Raw genomic sequence first — 19479 nt, forward strand, 5'->3', positions numbered from 1 at the left:
ACTGACGACAGCCTAACAGCCTGAACGTTTGTTCTGCACCTGTTGAAATAAAGAAATAAGCATAGGATAACTTCGAAACGTTCTTTGTTGTGTCGGGACCCTCTACGTTGCAGCCAAACTACACCCCAACATGGACACAATGGTGAGCTGGCAAGCCACCACAATCCTGAGATTTTAGACATGATGCTATCAAACTGCTACATAGGGCCTCTCTCCCTAACAGTTCGAGATGACGTCACTGGTATTCCATGGGCGAGATAGCGCCCACATAGGTAAATTGCCTTCTGCTATCTGTTGATGATTGTACCAAGAGCGCAAGGCTGAGGCTCAGGGGAGGGGAATATTAAGAGTATTAAATGCACCTGTGCTTTCAAAATGAAACGGCAGTGATTCCTTAAACGGAGCGCCTGTCAAGATGCTAGTCTAATCCCATAATAATCCGGGTAATGACAGCACTCCCTCACGCTCGCTGGGAAGCCGCGGATCAAATGCATCCTCGCATCCTCTTTCCCTGGCTTATAATCTTTCTCCCTAACGGCCGTTATGCCCCCACCCACAAGACATGCCAATGAGCCTCCCTCGCAGGGCTTCGACACTCTGCATAATTCTCCTGTCCGCTTGGCTAGACGAGGACATACAGTACGTCACAGTCTCCCGAGGCCTTGGGGTTTCAACTGTCAATCCGTTCCACCCACCCATTCAAGAGGATGAGCAATATGCTGATAATTCCATTTTAATGCCAACTCTTGATACATGTCCCAAACAAAACCGGCCTTCATGTCAGAAACTCAGTTCCCTTAACCCAGGTCCCAAACCGTCAATAAGGCTAAAATACTCTGGGACCCTCGTTCCAAGCCTAGAGGAATATTTGGAGGTCATCTGAATATTTGTAGCGTTATTTCTAAGATTGAACAGGTAGAACATTTATTGAGCGACTCTAATATAGATTTTTTTCTGTTTCTCTGCGATATGGCTGAAGAAATCTTCTCATATTTCTGCCTTTAATGTCCCTGGATATTCCATATTCAGGAGGGACAGGGGAGAGGGCAGAGGGGATGGATTGCTTATGTACATGAAAGATAACTTTAAATGCAATCGTATCATATGGAAACATGCCAATGACATTGAATGTATGGGGCTGAATGTCTTCCTCTCCCCTCATATGTCTCCCACTATTATTGGATTATATCGACCACCAACATCTATCTCGTTTTATGACCATCTAAATGCCATGCTTAAAGAGTGTGATCATAAGAAGGAGTTCATCTTCATTGGTGATTTCAATATAAACTGGGGAAACAAAACTTGCAGGAAAAAACTCACAGATTATTTCAACCTGACTCAAATAATACAAGGTCCAACCAGAGTAACACAGTCATCCCAGACTCAAATTGATCTGGTGTTTACTAACAGACCTGACCGAATAACTAAGTCCATTAACTTACTAACTGGCATATCTGGAAGTATGCTTGGGGTCATTGTCCATTTGGAAGACCCATTTGCGACCAAGCTTTAGCGTCCTGACTGATCTTGAGATCTTGAGATGTTGCTTCAATATATCCACATCATTTTCCCCCCTCATAATGCCATCTATTTTGTGAAGTGCACCAGGCTGACCACAATGTTACATTGGTGGTTAGAAAGCTCACTAAAAAGACATTTAAATGTGCAACAATACTAAAAAATCCTGAAAATTGAGCAGAGTAACTACGATGCAGCTGTAAGTCAAATTGACTGGTCTGATCTGTTAAAGCTTGGTCGCAAACGGGTCTTCCAAATGGACGATGACCCCAAGCATACTTCCAAAGTTGTTGCAAAATGGGCCAACAAAGTCAAGGTATTGGAGTGGCCATCACAAAGTCCTGACCTCAATCCTATAGAACATTTGTGGGCAAAACTGAGAAAGCATGTACGAGCAAGGAGGCCTACAAACCTGACTCAGTTACACCAGCTCTGTCAGGAGGAATAGGCCAAAATTAACCCAACTTATTGTGGGAAGCTTGTGGAAGGCTACCCAAAACGTTCGACCTAAGTTAAACAATTTAAAGGCAAATACTACCAAATACTAATTGAGTGTATGTAAACTTGTGACCCACTGGGAATGTGATGAAAGAAATAAAAGCTGAAATAAATAATTCTCTCTAGTATTATTCTGACATTTCACATTCTTAAAATAAAGTGGTGATCCTAACTGACCTAAGACAGGGAATCTTTACTAGGATTAAATGTCAGGAATTGTGAAAAACTGAATTTAAATGTATTTGGCTATGTGTATGTAAACTTCCAACTTCAACTGTATATGACCTTTTCTTCCTCTGAAGGCTGCCAAATTATATATGCATGCTATTATTTTCTCACATCTGAGATATTGCCTCACATGCTGGTCACAAGCAGGAGCTACTATTCTGAAACCAATTGAATCACTATACAAACAAAAACGTATGATTTTTGATAACAAACCAAACAGTTACCACCATTGTCATATCATTTACAAACATAATGTATTTGGTCTGTATAGCTTTAAGCAGTATGTAAACTCAGCAAAAAAGAAACGTCCCTTTTTCAGGACCCTGTCTTTCAATGATAATTTGTAAAAATCCAAATAACTTCACAGATCTTCATTGTAAAGGGTTTAACACTGTTTCCCATGCTTGTTCAATGAACCATAAACAATTAATGAACTGGCACCTGTGGAACAGTAATTAAGACACTAACAGCTTACAGACGGTAGGCAATTAAGGTCACAGTTATGAAAACTTCGGATACTAAAGAGACCTTTCTACTGACTCTGAAAAACACCAAAAGAAAGATGCCCAGGGTCCCTGCTCATCTGCGTGAACGTGCCTTAGGCATGCTGCAAGGAGGCATGAGGACTGCAGATGTGGCCAGGGCAATAAATTGCAATGCCCGTACTGTGAGACGCCTAAGACAGCACTACAAGGACACAAGATGGACAGCTGATCATCCTTGCAGTGGCAGACCACGTGTAACAACATGTGCACAGGATCGGTACATTCGAACATCACACCTGCGGGACAGGTACAGGATGGCAACATCAACTGCCCGAGTTACACCATGAACGCACAATCCCTCCATCAGTGCTCAGACTGTCCGCAATAGGCGTCTGCAATAGGCTGAGAGAGGCTGGACTGAGGGCTTGTAGGCCTGTTGTAAGGCAGGTCCTCACCAGACATCACCGGCAACAACGTCGCCTATGGGCACAAACCTTGGCTGAGAAGCAACCAGACACATGAATAGTCTCAGGATACATTACTGTTGGCAAGACACAGGATTGATGGTAGCGCTCACCATGTCTTCTCCGGACAAACTTTTTTCCGGATGCCCCAAACAATTGGAAACGAGATTCATCAGAGAAAATTACTTTCCCCCAGTCCTCAGCAGTCCAATCCCTGTACCTTTTGCAGAATATCAGTCTGTCCTTGATGTTTATCCTGGAGAGAAGTGGCTTCTTGGCTGCCCGTCTTGACACCAGGCCATCCTCCAAAAGTCTTCGCCTCACTGTGCGTGCAGATGCACTCACACCTGCCTGCTGCCATTCCTGAGCAAGCTCTGTACTGGTGGTGCCCCGATCCCGCAGCTGAATCAACTTTAGGAAACGGTCCTGGCGCTTGCTGGACTTTCTTGGGCGCCCTGAAGCCTTCTTCACAAGAATTGAACCGCTCTCCTTGAAGTTCTTGATGATCCGATAAATGGTTGATTTAGGTGCAATCTCACTGGCAGCAATATCCTTGCCTGTGAAGCCCTTTTTGTGCAAAGCAATGATGACGGCACGTGTTTCCTTGCAGATAACCATGGTTGACAGAGGAAGAACAATGATTCCAAGCACCACCCTCCTTTTGAAGCTTCCAGTCTGTTATTCGAACTCAATCAGCATGACAGACTAATCTCCAGCCTTGTCCTCGTCAACACTCACACCTGTGTTATCGAGAGAATCACTGATATGATGTCAGCTGGTCCTTTTGTGGCAGTGCTGGAATGCAGTGGAAAAGTTTTTGGGGATTTCAGTTCATTTGCATGGCAAAGAGGGACTTTGCAATTAATTGCAATTCATCTGATCACTCTGCATAACATTCTGGAGTATATGCAAATTGACATCATACAAACTGAGGCAGCAGACTGAAAATTAACATTTGTGTCATTCTCAAAACTTTTGGCCACGACTGTACAAGTGTTTGGAACTCTATTGAAGGGATGCAGCACCATTCTTCCACAAGAAATTCAATCATTTGGTGTTTTGTTGATGGTGGTGGAAAACTCTCTCCGGGCACTGCTCCAGAATCTCCCATAAGTGTTCGATTGGGTTGAGATCTGGTGACTGAGACAGCCATTGCATATGGTTTGCATCGTTGTCATTCTCATCAAACCATTAAGTGACCACTCATGCTTTGTGGCTGGGGCATTGTCATCCTGGTAGCCAAAATAGTGGCCTGAAATCATACACTGCTCAAAAAAATAAAGGGAACACTTAAACAACACAATGTAACTCCAAGTCAATCACACTTCTGTGAAATCAAACTGTCCACATAGGAAGCAACACTGGTTGACAATAAATTTGTCAACCCAGCAGCAGGACCGCTACCTCCGCCTTTGAGCAGGAGGAGCACTGCCAGAGCCCTGCAAAATGACCTCCAGCAGGCCACAAATGTGCATTTGTGAAATTTATTGTCAATCAGTGTTGCTTCCTAAGTGGACAGTTTGATTTCACAGAAGTGTGATTGACTTGGAGTTGCATTGCGTTGTTTAAGTGTTCCCTTTATTTTTTTGAGCAATGTATTTATACATGACCCTTAGCATGATCGGATGCTTATTACTTAATTTACTTAGTGTAACAGTATAACTTTAAACCGTCCCCTCGCCCCGACCCGGGCGCGAACCAGGGACCCTCTGCACACATCAATAACAGTCACCCACGAAGCAGCGTTACCCATCGCTCCACAAAAGCCACGGCCCTTGCAAAGCAAGGGGCAACACTACTTAAGTCTCAGAGCAAGTGACGTAACTGATTGAAATGCTACTAGCGCGTACCCGCTAACTAGCTAGCCATTTCACATCCGTTACACTCACCCCCCTTTCAACCTCCTCCTTTTTCCGCAGCAACCAGTGATCCGGGTCAACAGCATCAATGTAACAGTATAACTTTAAACCGTCCCCTCGCCCCGACACGGGCGCGAACCAGGGACCCTCTGCACACATCAACAACGGTTGCCCACGAAGCACGGTCGTTACCCATCGCTCCACAAAGGCCGAGGCCCTTTGCAAGGGGCAACACTACTTAAGTCTCAGAGCAAGTGACGTAACTGATTGAAATGCTACTAGCGCGTACCCGCTAACTAGCTAGCCATTTCACATCCGTTACACTAGGAACCACACCTGTGTGGAGGCATCCCTCATTTTGTCAAGTTTTTCCATTATTTTGGCAGTGACCTGTACATCTAACCCCAACAACAGTTTTGATGAAGAATTGATTGGGGGGTTGAAGAAGGAAAGGGAGGCAATGATGATGAAACAACATTAGCTGGATCACTTCAGATCACACTGTCGTCTACATGTTTCTTCCTCGTTCTTCCCGATCCTGACCCACTTCCCAACTCGCCTGGCAGTGGCAGAACCGGCACCACACGGAACGCCATCCCACTCCTCCCCTCAGAAGCCCAGGCAGTCTCTTTGCTAACCCCCAATTTAATGAAGTTATAGGTTGTGTCACATCCGGCCAGTCCCATAGGGCGGCGCATAATTGGCCCACTGTCGTCCGAGTTTGGCCAGGGTAGGCCGTTATTGTAAATAAGAATTTGTTCTTAACGGACATGCCTGGTTAAATAAAGGTTAAATGTAAAAAATTGTAGTGGAGCGGCCGGAGAAGAGAGTGGCATGAATACACCTTCTCTCTGATGTTCTCCCTCTTCTTCATATTTGTCTCTGCCCAGGAGCTGGGCATTATTAAGCAGAGAGCTCTCTTTTTTTCTTCCCTCCCTCTTCTATCCACGTAGCGATAGCTCTCTCTCTCTCTCTCTCTCTCTCTCTCTCTCTCTCTCTCTCTCTCTCTCTCTCTCTCTCTCTCTCTCTCTCTCTCTCTCTCTCTCTCTCTCTCTCTCTCTCTCTCTCTCTCCTCTCTCTCTCTCTCTCTCTCTCTCTCTCTCTCTCTCTCTCTCTCTCTCTCTCTCTCTCTCTCTCTCTCTCTCTCTCTCTGCTCTCTCTCCTCTCTCTCTGCTCTCTCTCTCTCTCTCTCTCCTCTCTCTCTCTCTCTCACTCCTCTCTCTCTCTCTCTCTCTCTCTCTATCTGTGAGATGCAAATGGCCTCATTTGAAGAACGGCATGCTTGGAAACATAAATTAATCAGTGCCTGTTTACTTCCCCATAAATAGAAAAAGACAGTTATTTTCTACCGTTTCTTTCCAATTTTCTATCCGTGCCACAAGTCTATGGTTTTTACCCATGTACCTTAGGGTGTGGGTTTCTCATACAGAGTGGTCAGTCACCTGTAACTGGCTCTTACAATGTGCTCAGACACCTCTGATTGGCTCATACAGAGAGGTCAGCCACCTCTGATTGGCTCATACAGAGGTGTCTGCCACCTGTGATTGGCTCATACAGAGGGGACAGGGCCAATGAGATGACCAGGAGGGAGTTGATTTATACAGGTAGTATCAATCAAGTACTATGGATGAGAGTCTGGTACATGTTCAGACTTGACCATAGGTTTGTGCAGGTACAAAAAAAAGGGGGGGGGGGATTAGCAGTACTTTCACATTGACCCGCCAACCCCCTTTTTTCAAACCTCCTGATCCTCCATCAACCTCTACTCTCTTTTTAACCTATGCCGAGTCCCCCACTCTTCCTGCCTTTAGCCCCCGCCCCCCAATTGTCAGCCCCTAACCCCTCAATCCCCATCCTTCTCCCTCAACCTTTCTCACCGCTCCCTCACCCCCATCAATGCTAACCCCAATTGTCTCCCATCTCAGATCTCCACGCGCCCAGCCCGTGCCTGGCAAAGGCCTGCGAGTTTGGCGCTGTGTGTGTGGTGAAGAACGACAAGCCCGTATGTGAGTGCCCCGAAGCCTGCATCCAGACACCCGACCCAGTGTGCGGCAGTGACGGCCACAGCTACGGCAGCCAGTGCGAGATGAGGGCCACGGGCTGCGCCCTGCAGAGGGAGATCCACATCCAGCACCGAGGGCCCTGCGGTGAGTACCAGACCATACTATGCCGGACCATGTAACCTGAACAGGAAACAGGAATAACTCTGGGCCCTAGGGTATAAGGTCATGTGACGTGGTCAGGGAAAAACTCCTGGTCTTAAAGGGATACTTCAGGATTTTGGTAATGAGGCCCTTCATCTACTTCCCCAGAGTCAGATGAACTTGTGGATTTGTTGTCTCTGTTGGAAGGGGGTTGCTAACTAGCTTTAGTGTAATGCCTGGAAGTCTATGGGTATCTGCTAAAGCCTGCAATTTCCCTATTATTGACCTTTCTTGTTGCAGATGCAATCTACTTCCAGTGGGAACAGCCATGCTCCTACTGTTTAAATGGTGACTGAGTCATGAGTCTTTGTCTGCTCTCGAGCGCCGGGGTAAAAATATCCTGGCTTCCGCAAGCACTCATTTCGTTGCCTGTCTTCTTTTTCTTCCCTAAAGTCTGGTTAGTCCACTTGACGAAGCCATTTTAGCTAGACTTGTTAATAAAGGCATCTCTACTGCTTATTTTCCCATAACTGGGTAATTGATGATGACGATGATGAACATTTTCCTTTTAGCAACAAAGTGTTAGCGCCTGTGCCTTCCGTTCCATGTCCTTTCCTTGCTCTGTCATCAGCCAGAGTTCATGCTCTGCAGCTTTAGTTTGAATAAAATTCTATTTCACTGTAAATGTGGTCTACGGCATAGGCATATACAGGTATCTGTATAGTAAGGAACATGCACAGTAAGTAGGCTGCCATGTCATGTGTAGACTAACTAAGGTCAGAGCAGACGTGAACAAATTCAAATAAATATTTACATCTCTTCACGTCTCTCTTCTCTTATAGGCTACTTAGTAAAGATCATGCATGTTGCCTGCATGTAGCAATTTGGTCCTAAACAGGTAATAGATTTTGGTTTGATTTGATTAGGATCTCCATTAGCTGGCGCCAATGGCGACAGCTAGTCTTACTGGGGTCCGGCACATAATGGAAAATACATTACAGACAAAAGACTTTATGTTTGACATACATTTACAAACATTAACATGTAGTGTGCGTGTGTGTGTGTGCATCTATCAGTTACACATCCAGTACCAGTCAAAAGTTTGGACACACCTACTCATTCAAGAGTTTTTCTTTATTTTTACTATTTTTTACATTGTAGAATAATAGTGAAGACATAAACTATGAAATAACACATATGGAATCATGTAGTAACCAAAAAAAGTGTTAACTTCTTATGGCTGGGGGCAGTATTGAGTAGCTTGTATGAATATGGTGCCCAGAGTAAACGGCCTGCTACTCAGGCCCAGAAGCTAAGATATGTATATTATTAGTAGATTTGGATAGAAAACACTCTGAAGTTTCTAAAACGGTTTGAATGATGTCTGTGAGTATAACAGAACTCATATGGCAGGCAAAAACCTGAGAAAAAATCCAACCAGGAAGTGGGAAATCTGAGGTTTGTAGATTTTCAAGTCTTTGCCTATCCAATATACAGTGTCTATGGGGTCACATTGCACTTCCTAATGCTTACACTAGATGTCAACAATCTTTAGAACCTTGGTTCAGGCTTCTACTGTGAAGGGGGAGAGAATAAGAGCTGATTGACTAAGAGCGTACAGTAATTGATTTATGTTAAAAACATCCTAAAGATTAATTTTATACATCGTTTGACATGTTTCTACGAACTGTAATGGAACTTTTTGACTTTTCATCTGGCCTCCGCCTCGTGAATTTGGATTTGTGAACTAAACGCACAAACAAAAAGGAGGTATTTGGACTTAAATTATGGACTTTATTGAACAAAACAAACATTTATTGTCAAACTGGGAATCCTGGGAGTGCATTCTGATGAAGTTCATCAAAAGGTAAAGTAATATTTATAATGCTATTTCTGACGTCTGTTGACTCCACAACATGGCAGGTATCTGTATGGCTTGTTTTGGTCTCTGAGCGCTGTACTCAGATTATTGCATAGTGTTCTTTTTCCGTAAAGCTTTTTTGAAATCTGACACAGCGGTTGCATTAACCTGTCTGGGACTAGAGTGCCGCTAGCGGCACCCCCCCCCCCCCCCCACCCCACCCCCACTGAAAAGGGAGAGCCGCGAAATTCAAAAAAAATATTTTTTTTAAATATTTAACTTTCACACATTAAAGTCCAATACAGCTAATGAAAGACACAGATCTTGTGAATCCAGCCAACATGTCCGATTTTTAAAATGTTTTACAGGGAAGACACAATATGTAAAGATGTAAATCTATTAGCTAAAAACACATTAGCATAATCCACCATTTTTCTTTGTCCACCAACAACAGTAGCTATCACTAATTTGGCTAAACTAAGATATTTATAGCCCCTAACCAAGAAAAAAACTCATCAGATGACAGTCTGATAACATATTTATGGTATGGGATAGGTTTTGTTAGAAAAATGTGCATATTTCAGGTAGATGGCATAGGTTACAATTGCACCCACCGTCACAAATGGACTAGAATAACTACATAGAGCAACGTGTTTACCTACTTACTAATCATCAAACATTTCGTAAAAATACACAGCATACACTAATCGAAAGACACAGATCCTGTGAATACAGACAATATTTCAGATTTTCTAAGTGTCTTACAGCGAAAACACAATAAATCGTTATATTAGCATAGCACATGTGCAAACATTACCCCAGCATTGATTCTAGCCAAAGAGAGCCATAACGTAAACATCGCCAAAATATATTATTTTTTTCACTAACCTTCTCAGAATTCTTCAGATGACACCCCTGTAACATCACATTACAACATACATATACAGTTTGCTCGAAAATGTGCATATTTAGCCACCAAAATCATGGTTACACAATGACAAAAGTAGCCCAGCTGGTGAGAAAATGTCCGTGCACCATATTAGACAGTGATCTACTCGTATACATAAATACTCATAAACGTGACTAAAAAATATAGGGTGGACAGCGATTGATAGACAATTTAATTCTTAATACAATCGCGGAATTATATTTTTTTAATTATCCTTACTTTTCAATACAGTTTGCGCCAAGCGAAGCTACGTCAAAAAACATGGCGTCCTAAGCCACTAACATTTTTCGACAGAAACACGATTTATCATAATAAAAATTTCCTACTTTGAGCTGTTCTTCCATCAGTATCTTGGGCAAAGGATCCTTTCTTGGGTCTAATCGTCTTTTGGTGGAAAGCTGTCCTCTTGCCATGTGGAAATGCCAACTGCGTTCGGGATGAACTGGAAGCGTGCCCAGCGATTCACAGCGTTTCAGAAATAAATGTCCCAAAATCGCACTAAACGGATATAAATTGCTATAAAACGCTTTAAATTAACTACCTTATGATGTTTTTAACTCCTATAACGAGTAAAAACATGACCAGAGAAATATAACAGGCTAAACTAACGCTTGGAAAAATAGCAGGTCGATGTCCTCCACGCGCATGACGCAGCTGGAAAGGAACTCCTACCTACAGGGTTTTTTAATTTATAGTGCCTGTGAACGCGCAATCGACCCCATTCAAATCGTCATCACGTAAAGGCATCCAGGGGAAGACGTAAGCAGTGTCCGTATACTCATAGGAATAACAGTGGGCTTAAAACTGACTCCAGAACAGTGGCCAAAATTTCTGAAATCTGACTCCATGTCAGGGAAATTGCTGTAGAATGGGTTCTGTTCCAATTAGAGACAAAATTTAAACTCCTATAGAAACTATAGACTGTTTTCTATCCAATAATAATAATAATATGCATATTGTACGATCAAGAATTTTGTAGGAAGCCGTTTCAAAAATTACACGATTAGCATAAATAGTGACAACAGCGCCCCCAGCCTTAACAGGTTTAAGGAGAAGTATATCTATAATTCCATGTATAACACTTGTATTTTCATCAACATTTATGATGAGTATTTCTGTTATTTGACGTGGTTCTCTGCAATTTCTCCGGATATTTTGGAGGCATTTCTGAACATGGCGCCAATGTAAACGGAGGTTTTTGGATATAAATATGAACTTAATCGAACAAGACATATATGTATTGTGTAACATGAAGACCTATGAGTGTCATCTGATGAAGATCATCAAAGATCATATATGCATATATTAGCAACTATGACTGAGGAGCAGTCCGTTTACTCTGGGCAGCTCTGTGCACCTTTCATCCAAGCTACTCAATACTGCCCCTGCAGCCATAAGAAGTTATGTCATAATTATGTACAATTCTGGCAAATTAAATACGGCCTTTGTTAGGAATAAATGGACTTCACACAGTTCGCAATGAGCCAGGCGGCCTAAACTGCTGCATATACCCTGACTGCTTGCACGGAACGCAAGAGAAGTTACAATTTCCCTAGTTATAAGAAATTCATGTTAGCAGGCAATATTAACTAAATATGCAGGTTTAAAAATATATACTTGTGTATTGATTTTAAGAAAGGCGTTGATGTTTATGATTAGGTACATTAGTGCAACGACGGTGCTTTTTTTGCAAATGCGCTTGTTAAATCACCCGCTTGGCGAAGTAGGCTGTGATTCAATGATAAATTAACAGGCACCGCATCGATTATATGCAACGCAGGACAAGCTAGATAAACTAGTAATATCATCAACCATGTGTAGTTAAGTAGTGATTATGTTTAGATTGATAGTTTTTTATAAGATAAGTTTAATGCTAGCTAGCAACTTACCATGGCTTCTTGCTGCCCTCGCGTAACAGGTAGTCAGCCTGCCACGCAGGCTCCTCGTGGAGTGCAATGTAAGGCAGGTGGTTAGAGCGTTGGACTAGTAACCGGAAGGTTGCAAAAATGAATCCCCGAGCTGACAGGGTAAAAATCTGTAATTCTGCCCCTGAACAAGGCAGTTAACCCACCGTTCCTAGGCCGTCATTGAAAATAAGAATGTGTTGTTAACTGACTTGCCTAGTTAAATAAAGGTGTAAAAAAAAAAAAAATCCATGTCCAAAAATACCCATTACCGATTGTTATGAAAACTTGAAATCGTCCCTAATTAATCGGCCATTCCGATTAATTGGTCGACCTCTAGTCTGAATACTTGCCGTAGGCACTGTGAACTCATTGATATGACCCTGGGAGAACTGCAAACTGTTCTTCAGGTCCTGGACACCTCTGGTCAGATCGTCCATTACTTTATTAGTTGACTACTCCAGTATTTGGACACAGCACTTGAAGCTATGTTCTTGTTCTTGTAACTGCTTGTATAACTCTTTTTGTTCGTTTAAAAGATCCTTCACCTGTGATATAGAGACACCGTTGTCCCCAACGGTACTTCCATCGGCTTTGGTCCTTGTCTTGCTAGTAACGTAGGCTACGCTGTTCCTCCTCACAGGTCCAGACAGGGCAGGTTGCAGGGCAGATGGAAACAGCAACAAAGAACAGTGATTCAAACAGTCACACTTCCGGGGCAATCCGTGGTCCTATCTGCAAGGGCTGTGGGCTGTGTACAAGCTGCTAAGGAGACCTGGCTAGCGTGACAGCTAGCTAATGTTAGTTAGAAGCTAGGCTAGCGTCTGTGCCAATAAGGGAACAATGAGCTACTAATAATACAGAGTCATAGAGATGCCTGAGGCCATTTATCAGCCATTAACACAGACTGCCAATAACTTAACTTCTTGAGAATACAGGGGGTGCTGTTTTCGCATTAGCATAATTTCCTCTACAGATTAAACTGCCTCTTATTCAATTATTGCTCTTACTATATGCATATAATTAATACCATTGGATAGAAAACAATCTATAGTTTCTAAAACCGTTTCAATTTTGTCTCTAAGTGAAACAGAAGTCATTTGACAGCACTTTCCCTGACCAAGAAGAAGAATGCAAGATGTGTATGCTCGCTTCAACGCTCTGCCTATATATGGTCACGCCACCTATGACCCGAAACACACTTCATTCGTCTTCCTCTGGGTGTCAAGAGGACGTCAGAGGAGAAATTTTTTGTTTATCTTGTACTGACGTGAAATAAGACCTATTTCTTTGGCGTGACCGACAACTTCCGGTTCTCTGAATCGCGCGATTTGTAGGTGTGATTGTCTTCTGTTTTGCTGCCGTTACGGATGAAAACTATCTCCGTCTCGAAGTTTGTTTGATACATGTGACCATATCATCTTAATGTATGTTTTTTCAATATAGTTTAATCAGATTATTTGAATTTTTTCGGGAGTTTTGCCGTGTTCCATTCTGTGACTTTTTTTCTTTGGCCAGTCGACCAGTACATATGCTAAATGAAGAGGGAAAGTTGCCATTATGAATGGATTGAACGACTCATCAGGACTAAGGACACCTTGATCAACATTCTGATGAAAGATCAGCAATAGTAAGACCCAATTTACGATGTTATTTCATATATCTGTCGTGCATGTGAACTGGTCGGGGGCGCCCAGCTGGTTCTGGCTGGCGTGGCTATGCTAATTTAGCGCTACATTTTGTTTTCGCTATTAAACATTTAATAAATCAGAAATATTGTTTGGATTCACCAGATGTTGGGCTTTCAATATCTGTACGCTGTGTATTTTTTCTGAAATGTTTTAAGACAAGTAATTAGTTATATGACGTTGGTCTCTGTAATTGTTCTGGCTGCGTCGGCACTATTTCAGATTGCAGCTGCAATGTAGAACTGTGATTTATACCTGAAAAATTCACATTTTTCAAAAAAAAACTATGCTATACCATAAATATGTTATCAGACTGTCATCTTATGAACTTGTTTCTTGGTTAGTGGCTATATATATTTTTATTTAGTCGAATTAGTGATAGCTACTGACGCAGGAAAAAACTGTTGGAGTAAAAAAATTGTGTCTTTTGCTAACGTGTTTAGCTAATAGATTTACATATTGTGTCTTCCCTGTAAAACATTATAAAAATCTGAAATGGTGGCTTTATTCACAGGATCTGTATCTTTCATTAGGTGTCTTGGACTTGTGATTTAATGATATTTAGATGCTACTATTTAATTGTGACGCTATGCTAGCGATGCTAATCAGTGTGGGGGGGGGGGGGGGGGGGGGGCACCCGGACCCGGGGTAGGTGCTCCCGGACCCGGGGTAGGTGCTCGGTAGAGGTTTTAACCACTGTTAGTCCCCGTGTACAGTTACATCTGCTGCCACCAGCACACAGAGAGAGATTACATTTGCCTGGCTTGGTTTACGCTAGCTCTCCGCTTGCCCCCTGTTTCAACTCGAGTTTCAACTTACCCCCTGTTTCAACTCGAGTTTCATGTTTAATCCATTGCAGTGTTGTTGGCAGGGGGGCCAATGTGACTCCACTATTATTTCCTCCCTTCCAAATTGGAATCTATGTCCAATGGGAAATGGAGCAAAAGGAATGTTTGAGCCGGGTGGGCAAACTCAACTGTGTTCCTGCTGGCAGCGTTAGGTAGACAGGTCTCGTCGTGGCGCCGCCGGGGGGTAATGAATAGTCTTCATTTAAAAAGGCGAGGAAGAAGCGGGCCTCGCCATGTTTGTGTAATACAGCACACACACACACACACACACACACACACACACACACACACACACACACACACACACACACACACACACACACACACACACACACACACACACACACACACACAAAGCACTATGGATGGCAGTGAGTCCACACAGAAACAGGAGTCAGCGAAACAGGGCAATAAAAGTGGCAGGCAGGCAGTGCTTGGTGAGGCCTGCTCAAGGAATGATGATGGTGATCTGGTTTATTCTGGGCTGTTTGCACTGCTTTACACAAGCCTCTTCAAACTCCATTGAGTCATCACCTCCCTCCGTCTCCACTATTATCTGGCTTAATTATCACGGCCTGATCATATCACTGGCATACTGGGGGGGGGAGGAGGGGGGGCCTTTATAGGGGATGGGAAGTGTGTGTGTTTGCTTTTGTCTCACGTGGGTTTGAATGCAAAGACAACGTGTGTGTGTGTGTGTGTGTGTGTGTGTGTGTGTGTGTGTGTGTGTGTGTGTGTGTGTGTGTGTGTGTGTGTGTGTGTGTGTGTGTGTGTGTGTGTGTGTGTGTGTGTGTGTGTGTGTGTGTGTGTGTGTGTGTGTGCATGCGGCATATATGCGTGTGTGGCCTATATGGTCATAATTCGATTTTTCTTTTGAAAAAAGATTGAAAAATTGTGCTAGGGGAAATAGTTATCTTTACTGCTCCGGTGCGGTCCGATAGTGAGAAGTTACATCTTTTATTATTCTGTTGTATTTCCTCCTCCTGAGTGGAGTGACCTTGTGTATCTGGCTGGCTGGAAGAGGCAGAGACACGCATGCTAAAAGACCACAGAAGGATATCAGTCGCTCCGAAAGGCACTTTCTATATATAGATGAGAGGAGAGAGAAGTCACTTAGAACAGAAAAAAATGTGTGTTTCACAGTTGCTGCAAACAAGACGTACTTTACTAGTTGGCAATTGTAGATCATATAATATGAGAATATAAGCAGGCAACAGAGCGGGAGAGACATGAGAGGAGTGGGGAGGTTAGTGAAGTTAAAAGAGGAGAGGAGGGACAGAGTAATAGTAATAGAGCAGGGCACTGGGAGGTCGGCTGGGGACTATTTTATCGGCTGGGCCATTTTAGAGCCTTTCACAAAACAAACGTCTCTCTTTCTCTTCATGTTAAAGGACTGCCCCTCCCTGCATCCCTGGTTGTAGCTTGTGTCTCTCGGACTATTATTACTGGTCTGAGAGGATGTGTAACGTTCTGAGGCTGGAGAGGCTCTTTACCTTTTATTTCCCCCACCGTCTGGCTCTCTATCCATCACTCCAAACGTCTATGTCCTCAAGGCCACTTTTTACAACCTCCCCTCCCCCCGTCAGACACGTCGCCGCCCCACCGCGTTAATGCTGTTAGTGCTAGCTAGCAAGGCCCTATGTATACAGCCAATAAAGCAGTCCGGTTTGGTCCGGCTAGCTGGATGTGTCCTGATCAGCCGACACCAACGACCGGCAGCACTGGCTGGAACAGAGGGGACGAGACAGAGCCAGAGGAGGGAGATAAAGAAGGGAGGTCTTTTTTGGGACACGGGCCCTGATAAAGGACGACACTCGCCGTGATTTATAGCCCTTGGATCCGGCGCGCCGGTGTCACAGTGATGCATTCTCCATCACCGCTGGCTGCCACCTCAACCACATTTTATTTTTTGGGCACCTGCATTTATATTTTAATCTGGGCGCCTCTTGACATGACCCAGATCATCCACTGAAACGTGTGTAAAGTCTGCAGGCCATCTGGGGGCCTCTTGACATGACCCAGATCATCCACTGAAACGTGTGTAAAGTCTGCAGGCCATCTGGGGGCCTCTTGACATGACCCAGATCATCCACTGAAACGTGTGTAAAGTCTGCAGGCCATCTGGGGGCCTCTTGACATGACCCAGATCATCCACTGAAACGTGTGTAAAGTCTGCAGGCCATCTGGGGGCCTCTTGACATGACCCAGATCATCCACTGAAACGTGTGTAAAGTCTGCAGGCCATCTGGGGGCCTCTTGACATGACCCAGATCATCCACTGAAACGTGTGCAAAGTCTGCAGGCCATCTGGGGGCCTCTTGAAATGACCCAGATCATCCACTGAAACGTGTGCAAAGTCTGCAGGCCATCTGGGGGCCTCTTGACATGACCCAGATCATCCACTGAAACGTGTGTAAAGTCTGCAGGCCATCTGGGGGCCTCTTGACATGACCCAGATCATCCACTGAAACGTGTGTAAAGTCTGCAGGCCATCTGGGGGCCTCTTGACCAGCCTTTCGAAGGGGGTAAAAACATGGCATCATGGTAACATCACGGTTGTGGTTCTATCTGTCCCCTCTCTCTTTCTCTTACTCACTAACTCACTCACTAAATTCCCCGACACACATACATACACACACACATTATCTTTCTCTCCTCATGTTACCCATACTGGTCTTATATACTCCCTCAGACCTTAACTCTTTCCTACCTGTCTCCCTCCAGACGAGGTGTGTGCCAACTGTTCATTCGGGGCGATCTGCGACGGGCAGTCGGGCAGCTGTGTGTGCCCGCAGGAGTGTGTAGAGTCCCACCAACCGGTGTGCGGCAGCGACGGCTCCACCTACGACAGTGAGTGTGAGCTCCACGTGCGCGCCTGTACCAAGCAGCTTGACCTGCGCGTGCTCGCCCAGGGAGAATGCAGTGAGTAATGCTACCACCAAGTGTGTGTGCTGCGTCTGTGTGCCTGTGTGTTCCTACCAGCAGTGTGGTTGTACAAATATACTATATAAACGCAACATGCAACAATTTCAAAGATTTTACTGAGTTACAGTTCACATCAGGAAATCAGTCAATTGAAATAAATACATTTGGCCCTAATCTATGGATTGGAAACACAGATACTGTTGGTAACAGATCCCTTTTTTTAAAGTAGGGTCGTGGATAAGAAAACCAGTCAGTATCTGGTGTGACCACCATTTGCCTCATGCAGCGTGACACATCTCCTTTGCATAGAGTTGATCAGGCTGTTGATTGTGGAATGTTGTCCCACTCCTCTTCAATGGCTGTTTGAAGTTGCTGGATAGTGGCGGGAACTGGAATGTGCTGTCGTACACGTCGATCTAGAGCATCTCAAACATGCTCAATGGGTGACGTGTCTGGTGAGTATGCAGGCCATGGAAGAACTGGGACATTTTCAGCTTACAGGAATTGTGTACAGATCCTTGCGTCATGGGTCTGTGCATTATCATGCTGAAACATGAGATGATGGCGGCAGATGAATGGCACGACAATGGGCCTCAGGATTTTGTCACGGTATCTCTGTGCATTCAAATTGATAAAATGCAATTGTGTTCATTGTCCGTAGCTTATGCCTGCCCATACCATAACCCCACCGCCACCATGGGGCACTCTGTTCACAACATTGACATCAGCAAACCGCTCACCCACACAACGCCATACACGTGGTCTGCAGTTGTGAGGCCGGTTGGACGGACTGCCAAATTCTCTAAAACGACGTTGGAGTCGTCTTATGGTAGACACATGAACATTAAATTATCTGGCAACAGCTCTAGTGGACATACCCGCAGTCAGGATGCCAAATGCATGCTCCCTCGAAACTTGAGACATCTATAGCATTGTGTTGTGTGACATTTTAGAGTGGCCTTTTATTGTCCCCAGCACAAGGAGCACCTGTGGAATGATCATGCTGTTTAATCAGCTTCTTGATATGCCACACCTGTCAGGTGGATGGATTATCTTGGCAAAGGAGAAATGCTCACTAATAGGGATGGAAAAAAATGTGTGCAAAACATTTGAGAGAAATAAGCTTTTGTGCATATGGAACATTTCTGTGATCTTTTATCTTAGCTCATGAAACACGGGACCAAAACTGTACGTGTTGCGTTTATATTTCTGTTCAGTGTTTATGTCTTATTAAATTAATGTACCTGTATCTCTGTATTTTAGCAAGCATATTCTTTCTTTGTGATTCCACTGCGTAGTCACCTACAACCCTTTGTATGTGCGTTTACAGAGACGTGCGGCAGCGCCGTGTGTGCCTGGGGGGCCCTATGCATACAGAACAAGTGCGAGTGCACGCAGTGCCAGGGCCAGGCTTTTTCGCCTGTGTGTGGCAGCGATGGCATGACCTACGACAACACTTGCGAGCTGGGCTTGGCATCCTGCGTCCTCAAGAAGAAGATCGAGGTGGCCAAGCTCGGCAGCTGCGAAGAAGGTAGGCATTAGGAAAAATAAACTGTTTTTAATCATATTTCTTTCCATTGACTTTTGTCATTGTCCACTTTGTTTTGGTAGCTACTGTTGATAGCTGGTGATGTTGATCAATCCCTATTGATACTGTAAGTATCTCCCATTGTCTCTCAAAACAACTTGTGGTCACTGCTGATCGGGAAGAGAAAATCGAAACTATGAGACAGAGAGTGCTTTTTAAACATGACTTACTTCATAAGTAGCAGCCTAGTTCACAATGTAAATCCTTTGTGGAGCTGCTCTCCTCTGTATTACTAGCACTGTTCCAGAGGGTCTAGTGCTCCCCTCTGTGACAATCAGCTCTCTCTCGGTTTCTTTGTCACCGTATGGTTGTCATGCAGACAACGTCAGCGATAGTCCCTTGTGGCCAGACGTAGTCACCGTCACCGAGACTATCGGCATCGTCTGAGGAAGTGTGAACGCAGAGCCAGAAATTATGAGAGATATGGAGAAGGGGAAAATAGACAGGGAGACAATTGAGAGATGGTGAGTTGGAAAGAGGGGGAGATAGAGATACAAGGATGGACAGGTAGAGGAAG

General features: G+C 44.1%; 1 protein-coding gene across 5 annotated transcripts in view; it reads left to right on the plus strand.

Annotated features, from left to right (window-relative positions):
- Window positions 1-19479, plus strand: part of LOC129860448 (agrin-like) — a 368127-nt gene that overhangs the window by 239437 nt on the left and 109211 nt on the right. For all 5 annotated transcript variants that reach the window (XM_055930837.1, XM_055930838.1, XM_055930840.1 and 2 more), the window contains 3 exons: window positions 6981-7202; window positions 17174-17371; window positions 18705-18905. In XM_055930837.1, coding sequence (XP_055786812.1) covers window positions 6981-7202; window positions 17174-17371; window positions 18705-18905 — 621 coding nt within the window. The remainder of the gene's footprint in view (window positions 1-6980; window positions 7203-17173; window positions 17372-18704; window positions 18906-19479) is intronic.

The sequence above is a fragment of the Salvelinus fontinalis genome, chromosome 8 (assembly GCF_029448725.1).
Source record: "Salvelinus fontinalis isolate EN_2023a chromosome 8, ASM2944872v1, whole genome shotgun sequence".
NCBI lineage: Eukaryota > Metazoa > Chordata > Actinopteri > Salmoniformes > Salmonidae > Salvelinus > Salvelinus fontinalis.